General features: G+C 47.7%; 1 protein-coding gene across 1 annotated transcript; it reads left to right on the forward strand.

Annotated features, from left to right (window-relative positions):
* Positions 1 to 909: 909 nt before the first annotated feature.
* On the forward strand, positions 910 to 6,428 carry si:ch211-284e13.4 (insulin receptor substrate 1-B). Its single transcript, XM_062406592.1, has 2 exons — positions 910 to 1,548; positions 3,319 to 6,428. Exons 1-2 carry the CDS (start codon positions 1,200 to 1,202, stop codon positions 6,426 to 6,428), a joined length of 3,459 nt encoding a protein of 1,152 aa, XP_062262576.1. The 5' UTR covers positions 910 to 1,199.
* Positions 6,429 to 9,323: the final 2,895 nt, after the last annotated feature.

The following is a 9,323-nucleotide window of genomic DNA, read 5'->3' on the forward strand; positions in this document are numbered from 1 at the left end:
CGTGTTCCTCTGCCTCCTCTGCGCCCCTCATTAGCCCGAAGCCCCGCTGGCATTTGACTGGCACCGGCTCGGAGGTGCCAGTCCAGCAGAGGCAGAGCGAAGCCACCCAGAGTCTACCAGGGGCAGACCGGAAAATAATGTTGGCTTTCACAATTAAAGCACACTAAGGTTGCCATGCACTTACGGTGATGTGTTGAATCATGATCTCATGAAAGTATTGTTGATCGACATGCATGTTTAGGGTTATTAGTTATGTTTTACTCTGAAAAGGCCGTGCTGTAAACACAGATTTGAGGGTTTTCACTTCTTCTTTCTGAAAGTAGGTTGCCTTGATCCTCTCCTGTTAACCTTCAGGAGACAAATCCCCTGCAGTGGGTGCTGCGGGGAAACATGTTCATGTGCAAGCCTGTACACATATAGACCCAATGTTCATAATCTGAATGTGCACTGTACTCAATATATATTATATATATCAGGTAGAAATAAATGATTAATCTTCTAATTAATAAATAAATTGTAGCCATTCAGTTCAACGGCCCCTTGTGTGTGAGTCTGTGTGTGGGGCTACTTAACTAGCAAAATGTGCAAAATATGTAGTTTTGTATCTGACTTTAATCAATATAAAATAATATCAGTAATGAGAGGTTCACTTTGTGCATGCCCCGCTCCAAAAGAAATGTCTGTGCACGTCCCTGTGCATGTATTATGTGCATGTATTATATCCTTCATAACCCTTTTTCATTGAGCAGGTGGGTGTTTGGGCCTAATTCAGATCAATTTTATTTTTATTTTGAAAACCTGTACCGGAACTGCCGCGTTAGCCTCCTCTAGCCTGACAGGAGGGTTCAGCTTGACGGTGTCAGCCTCAGACAGGTGGAGGAGACGTCCTCCAGCACCGTGGTGGCTGTGGACCGGGCAGGACTGGGCTGGGGCTGCAGGAGCGGTGGCCGCCGTCCGGTGCTCGGATCCTCCTGCAGCCGCTGGACTCACAGTATGAGAGCAGATCCGTCCAAAAACATGCAGTGTTCGATTCTCCCGAGCCTCCACACGCTGGACACTTCACCGTGGACGCGGGGAGGACGAGGGATGTAGCTGCTGTGGATTAACGAGGAGCGCACATGGACTTGGCTTTTTTATTTATGTTTCTCTCCCTCTGCTGAGAGTATCGGCTGTGATCTTGACCCACCCTCGGCCCGGCCATGGAGAACCCAGCAGCCGAGCCGCAGAGCTACGAGGACGTGCAGAAGAGCGGGTACCTCCGCAAGCACAAATCAATGCACCGGCGCTTCTTCGTGCTCAGGGCGGCCTCGGAGCACGGTCCGGCTCGGCTCGAGTACTACGAGAACGAGAAGAAATTCCGCAGCAAATCGCCCGTGCCCAAGAAAGTCCTGAGCCTGGAGACCTGCTTCAACATCAACAAGCGGGCGGATTCCAAGAACAAGCACATGATCGTGCTCTACACCCGCAGCGAGAGCTTCGCCATCGCCGCAGACAGCGAGGAGGCGCAGAACGAGTGGTACCAGGCGATGCTGGATCTCCAGGGCGACTGTAAGATGCTCGTGTCTTTGCCCGTATCCGGCCTGTCCTGCCCCCGGGCTGTTTGTTCTCCACACACTCTGTTTGGCGCGGCCATTCCCAATTGTTCCCCCGCGCACCACTGGCTCGAATGGTTCTGATCCATGTTCTGCAGATGGTTTTGAATGGGATGAATTGAGTTGATGCACCTCAGTGGTGCGGTTCGGGCGGTGTGTGCGTGTGTGTGTGTGTGTGTGTGTGTGTGTTTTCCACCCGGAGGCAGGTGCACTATGATGGGGATGATGGTGATGAGCAACACGATGGGCGGCATGTGCTGTGTTTGTGCAGCACAATCCCAATACGCGCTGGTTTGATACGGTTAAAACGCGCGGATCGTTTTTCCTCTGCAAAAAAGCATTCGGATGCACCGCAAACAGCATCCACGTGCACTAATATGTGCACGCTCGCCCTTTTCTGAGGCGAACGCAGCCCGCTTCATACGACGGCGTGTTTTTGCATGGCGCAGTGGGCATATAGCAACCATCCAAAGGACGCATCATATAGTAGTAGCCTATCGCCGCGCACTCCGCTGCAGCCCGTGTTTTTGTTTTTCTGCCGCTCGCCTAACCTACATTTGCGCTGCTGGCAGGGAGGAGACGGCATCACCCGCGCGCCCTCACTGGGAAATGTGTTTCGTTTGCGTCTCCTCGTGTTTACTTCGTTACATATCCTTCGTGCTGGAGCCGAACACGACCACCCACCCTCCCTGTTGTGCGCCTCAGTCAACGGAGATTGATGGGTTTGCCCAGCTCCGGTGGTGTCACGCTGTAGACTTTTATAACAGATGCACAGGTTAGAGTGCAGAGCCCATTTTGTTCAAATGGTGTCTCTGGGACCGCCACAGTAAAAAAAAAGAAAAAAAAAAAAAAAAAAAAAAATATATATATATATGTCTGTTCATAATGTACAGACAGGGACGTGCGAATGGAGAACAACACGTATTCATATATAGGTTATGTGTGGAGATCATTCTTTTAATGAATTCCATATTTTTCATGAGAAAAACCCCCAGCTGTTCATTGCAGTGTTGGATCTGGATGTTTCTGCATCAGGGGCCATAAAGGTTCCATGCACAATCCCTGATTCAGTAGGGTTCACATTTAAGTCATTCCTTGTTTACTGATGGCTCAATAACTCTGTGCAAAGCCTCACATCATTGATATATTTTTTTTATTCCTTGCTCATGCACATTGTGTACTTCAAAAAGCTAAGAACATAAAAAATCATAACATATTATCATATTCATGTTTAGTAAGTGACCAATCATTTAAAAAGACTACTGAGAGGACAGAGCGCCCTTTAGGGGCCAATCTGTTATTAGCTGGGGCCAGGGCCCCCCCTGGCTGCTTCCCTGCATCTGCCCCTGGTTCAGTGAACATCCCAGTGGCTGCGGTTGAGCAAAAATATGAATAAATATTTAACACATTTTTTCACAATCATGCAAGGTGTTTTTTCTCAGTATATGTATTGTATACCTCCAAAGACTCTGTTAGTTATAGAGCTGTAGCTTGAGAGTGATGGTGATGAATAAGCTGCAGCACCCCAGCTTGGCTGACACAGCACACATCATTGTATGTAACAATTTAGTAATAATAGGGAGTATTACTCATTAGTGTCACTTGCACTGCTCTGTCGTTTTAGCTATGATTAATATTTCAACTGGTTATATAGGTTTTTTGCATTTCCTGATGTGTGTGTGATGTCACGTAATTTTTATTTGTATATTCTTTCATGTCTTCCCAGGTAAAACTCCTGAAGACTATGGCAGTAGTGGAGAGTGTAGCTCTCCGTCTCCTGTTCCAACCTTCAAGGAGGTGTGGCAGGTCAAGGTTTGGCCTAAAGGTCTTGGACACGCCAGGAACTTGGTGGGCATCTACCGGCTGTGCCTAACCGACAAAACTGTCAACTTTCTCAAACTCAACTCGGATGTGGCCGCTGTGGTGTTGCAGCTGATGAATGTTCGCAGGTGTGGCCATTCAGAGAACTTTTTTTTCATCGAGGTGGGTCGCTCTGCGATAACCGGCCCTGGAGAGTTCTGGATGCAGGTGGATGACTCAGTCGTGGCTCAGAACATGCATGAGACCCTGCTGGAGGCCATGAAGGCCCTGAGTGAGGAGTTCCGTCAGAGGAGTAAATCTCAGTCTGTAGGAACGTCATGTGGAGGTGGTACCGCCTCAAATCCTATCAGTGTTCCGAGCCGTCGCCATCACCCAAATCTGCCGCCAAGCCAGGTGGGCTTCTCCAGACGAGCCCGCACAGAGACCCCAGGCAGCAGCACCAGCACATCACCTACATCACGTCATGGGTTTCCGAGGGCTCGAACAGCCAGCATTGGGGCCAGGTCGGAGGAGGGTGGAGCAAGTGCCAAAGGGACATGGGCCAGTTCTAGTCCAAGTCTTAACGGATCCTGCTCTACCACGCCAACGCTGAGAACCAAACCCACCAGGGCCCCAACCCCTGCTAAGATTACCCTCAGCCTTGCACGTTACACGCCCAACCCTGCTCCCTCACCCGCACCGAGTCTGTCCTCCAGCTCTGGTCATGGATCAGAGTGTGGCCTAGTGGGGGCAGCAGTGGGAGGCATTACGGTCTGTTCCTACCCTCGGGTTTCTCAGAGGGTCTCTGTTTCAGGCTCACCAAGCGACTACGGCTCCTCAGATGAGTATGGTTCCAGTCCTGGGGAACACTCTCTGCTTGTCCCCAGTCTGTCTGGACATCATGTACACGGAGAAGGCTCCTCCAGCTATATAGTAATGGGACAGCGGGAGGGTCTCCTCGGTTCCCACCATCGCTCCAAAGGCCGACGGATTACGCGGCGCTCATCCAGTCGAGAAACTGAGGCAGAGCGCAGACTACTAAGTAAGAGGGCGTCCCTGCCTTTGGCAGCCCATGAACGGCTGATTCCACACAGAAAAGATGAAGATGAGGAAGATGATGAAGAATATGCCATCATGTCACAGAGTGCTAACAGGCAGAGAGCTGATTCGCACCATGCCTCAGGGGGTCTGGCAGGTGGGGGTGGGCACCGTGATATATTAGGGGAGAATAGGAAGAGGGCTGACAAAAGCAGGGGAGGGGAGGATGCAAGAGCAACTGTGGATACTGGCTACATGTCAATGCTGCCTGGAGTGACTTCTCCTCCCGGTTCACTTCCTCTCTCAATGGGTATGTCTGGTGCTAAACCTGGGGCAGGTGATGAGTACATGGCTATGACCCCCAACAACAGTGTGTCCCCTCCTCAGCGCATCCGCCAGCCCAGCTCAGAAGGCTACATGGTCATGTCCCCCAACAGCAGCAGTTCCACAGACCTGCATGGACTCGGCATGTGGGATAGCGGGGCCAGCATAGAGAGCCGGGCTGCCAGTGACTACATGAACATCTCACCCGTCAGCAGTCGCTCTGCCTGCAGCACACCGCCGTCCCACCCCGAGCAGCACCCGCTGCAACCAAAAATGTTCAATTCTTATTTCTCTCTGCCACGAGCTTATCAACACACTCTCTACACTCGCTTTGAGGACGACTTGAACAAAGTGGAAGGAAAAAAGGACATCAGTGGTGGTGCTGGAAGGGGAGGGGGAGTGGGATACAGCAAGAGAAACAAAATTGCAGTGGGCTCTGCAGGAGGCAGCCAACTCTCCATGTCTTCCTCTTCTTTCTCCTCCAGCTCAGCCAGCAGTGAAAGCCTGGAAGACAAGTCCATATCAGCAGGCAGAGGGTTAAGTTTATTAAGAACTGGTGCAGAGTACATGAGTGCGGGAATATGCACAAAAGATGGACGTCACCAGCAAAAACGTGGATCAAGTAGTAAGAGCCCAAAGCAGCAAAGGAAGGCTCGACCCCTCAGCGTGTCCTCAGATATGGCTAAAGCAAACACGCTGCCACGGGTGAAGGAGAATCTGCCTCCATCATTGTCTCAAAACGTTGGTGAGTATGTCAGTATCGTCTACAAGGAGAAGAATAAGTATGACGGAGGACACAGACATCCTGTGATCCATGGAACCCTCCGGCCTGTGAATCAACCGCTTCTCTGCCACAATAGTCCTGCTAACCTTCCCCGCAGCTACTCGGCGCCGCTGTCCACCTCTGCCGAATACGTCACCATGGACTTAGGGAAAACCTCAACACCCCTGACTCCTGTTAGGTCCACATTCAGCAGCCCACAGGGCCCACCAGCCATTGTCCCCAAGGCCCCACACGAACACAGCACAGAGGTTAACCCCGGATACAGAACAAAAGTAAAGAAGGCAGCAGTGCCAACAGATGCCTCAACTCCATTTACAGACAACAAAGGTTCAGATCCCAGCATTTCAGCAAGATCTGCCGTGCACTCTGGTCCACCTTCGTCCATAGAACAGGAAACAGGTTTGGGTTTTTCCCCGGTGAAGTCCTTCAAGTCTCCTGAGCGGAGCACCGGGAGTATGGTCCGAGGTGACCCGCAGGGACGGTGGAGTCACCGCTCAGAGACGTTCAACTCACCTCCCTCTCTACCACGCCACCCACCCTCTTCTACCTCCCTCTTCACTGAGGGCAGCCAGGCAGCAAGCCATCGGCATGGCTTGGACTGCTCACTGTGGGAGAACGGACAGGCAGCAAGTTTGTCTGCCACGCCTCCACCGCAAGCCTCCACCTCATCCGCTGAACCAGGCCTTAACTACATTGACCTTGACTTGGCCGCTAAGGAGAGCCTTCAGGCTGGAGTAGAGCGCACCCCTGCCTCCTACAACATTGGAGGGGGTGCTATGGGCAGCAGTGCTGGCTCCAGCCTCAACTCTTATGCCAGTATTGATTTCTACAAGTCAGAAGAACTGAGAGCACACCAGAGCAGTAGAAAGGACGGTCAAGGTAAGAGCTAATAGTGGAAGCCCATCTCATGGGGAGCGTGTTGATCATAATAGCTAACATCTGAGAAAGGTTTATCAAATATTTTACTGATGATCCTTAGATAGCATCTTTTATGATGTTATTGGCTGAGACCTCATTCATAATGTTGCAGTGTCTGCAGCAGCACCTTCATTTGTTCAGGTTATTGGTGTGAGCTCCGGCCTCACGCCTCAGTTGCTACTGCACAAAGGACCATATCTTTAACACAACAACTTAAAATCTATCAACATGGCAGTTGATTCCAAAATCATATCATTAAATTAAACATATAACAGATTTGATTGTGATGTGAAAAACAGAAAGGTTACATGAGGAGAAAAAAAAAGTCGAATAACAGAATGCATTGCCTTAAAATGGCCAATTTTCAGAGGAGCAGTGGGATTTCATTTGATCAATTATTCAGTTGATTAGCAGAAAATCATCCAGTACATTATTTCATACATTTTTCGAGCAATCTCTTTTTAGTCTTTTAAATGTGATGATTTGTCAGTTGTAATGTTGAAGTGATGGTCTCATTAAAAAGGGCATTTTCCCGTATTTTCCTTCATTTCATGAAGCGAACAGTTAATTCCATGATCAATTTACCGTTAAGACAACAAGTGAAAGAAATAATTGGAAATGGGTGAAGGGAAAAACCTTATAATTCCTGGTAATATTTGTGGAGCTGGGGGTAAGCTTTAGATGTGCTGTGCATAATCCACAGACATAACTGTCTGGCTCTTAGTCACTCCTCCCCTCTCTCATCCTTTACTGACGTGTGCCTTCGCTTCAAGCTGGTGGGCAGCGCCACACTTTCCAGGCAGTGGGTTGTCTGCAGAGTCTCTTATTATCACAAGTGGGTGTTCAGAGAGCAAAGCCAATTGATTTGTCTGCTGGTAATGAGCCATTTTACATAAATGGAGGAATATGGGCCAGGTGTTTATGTTGTATGTGTGGGCGCGCTGTCGGCTGCAGGATTTCACACGGCAGCTCTGAGGTCTCCCCTCACACTGCACTGATGACAGTTGTTAATGTTGATGGCTGAAGCACATTTTGATGGAAATGCATACGCAATCGGTTGCTTTTCACACGTGGAAAATTAAAAGCCATGCTCTAGGCAGTATATTAAAATGTTAACATACAGGTAACCATGAATATTAATCAGAGGACTCAATGGAACAAACAACTCATGCAGCTTATTTATTCGAAGCACCTACGACATTTGCATGATTGATTCATCTAATGCTTTCCTGTCTTTACGTGCACATGCATAATCATCATGATTGCCTTAATATTTTAATCCGGGGATAGGTCATGTATGCATTTAATGTGAATAGCAAGGGAAAAAGGCCATATTAATATTCTGTAATAAATTTTTCATCAAATGTTCACACTGAGATTTATGATTGAATGTTTTCCTTCCTCTTGGCTTCAGTATTTATCTGCAGCACTATTCTAATAGAGGGACTCATATTTGAAGGCTGCAAATCGAAAAGATGGAGATTGTGCTTAAGATTCTAAAATCTTAGGCTTGATTCTTTGACGTCCAATCAACGCTCAAATATCAACAAATAGATTTGACGTCAAATTTCACTGTTTATTAAAATATCAGAATTAGATTAAGAGGTCTGCGTGTATTATGTGTTATGGAATCAATGTGTTCATGTAAACATAGCTGGATCTTTGGCTCTTTGACTCTAGCCACACTGGAAGTTAATTTATCTGATTCAATAATGTATCCAATGTTTGAAAATAATAATACTTTTTTTATAAGGGCTTGTTTTGAGTCAACCGAGTGCACCTTTCAATAACATCATAAACAAACACAACGAACAATTACAGTAAAACTAAGGTTAAAATCCATCATAAACACACAAAAACGTATTATTTTATTAATGTCAAATAATTAATGAGCTTTACTTGAGCCATTTAGACTAATGTGAGCGGTTATCAGTGGAAAGCACTTGTTCTAGCACCGAGAAACTTCATAAACACTTAAGAGCTGTCTGTCTGCAGCAATCATCTTTCTTTAAAACAGCAGGAAATCGAATAATGAATACAGTGACCAGTCGACGGTTCACGCTGTCTTCTCGCCTCATGTCCACCGGGACTGGTTCCAGCCTCCCCCCCACAACACTCATAGGATGAGCAGTATAGATAATGGACGGATGGATGGATGGATGGATGGATAGATAGATGAATACAGTCTCAACCCAAGTTGACAAAGAGAAGGTGCACTCAGCTTTATTATTCAGCACACCTTGCTAAAACGAATGCAGTCTAATAAAACAGCCCTGCAGTAAATCCTGGAGCATGAAGGTTTAATGTTCAGTTTTTATTGGGTCTATATTAAAAAGGTGTTGACTCAACTATGTGGTCATTTTGGGGGACGTGCTTTTTGCAGCCGTTGAACCATATTGTGTTATTGAGAGGTGTTTCAGTTTACTCTGCCTTTTAATGATGTAAATATGGTGGGTGATTTTACACAGTATTGTGAACATGCAGCGTTGTAGTTGCAGCTTCATGACTCTGAAGCTGTGAACTGTGAGTTTACCTTTCACATATGAAGAAGTCTGCAGGAGATTGTCCCAGACGGACGTGTTCACAACAGCAGGAGAATATCTGGAAGGCGCGCAGGGACTGTGTAGAGCAGGCAGGGGGCTAATCAACACCGGTGTCGGCCCTCATATTCCAAAGCTCTCGAATCTCGTTGTCTTTCCTATTTTTCATCCTGAGAACCACACGCCCACTCCCTCCCAGGGAATTTTCGGACATTTTCCTGCTGCATTCTCTCAAGGGCCCACTCGGACATTTTGCAGACGTTTTACCGGGGAGCAAGCAGGAAAATGCCTGAAGCAACTGACTAACTATTCAGGTCATCCAGAACA

This window comes from Platichthys flesus, chromosome 15, assembly GCF_949316205.1.
Source record: "Platichthys flesus chromosome 15, fPlaFle2.1, whole genome shotgun sequence".
NCBI classification, from domain to species: domain Eukaryota; kingdom Metazoa; phylum Chordata; class Actinopteri; order Pleuronectiformes; family Pleuronectidae; genus Platichthys; species Platichthys flesus.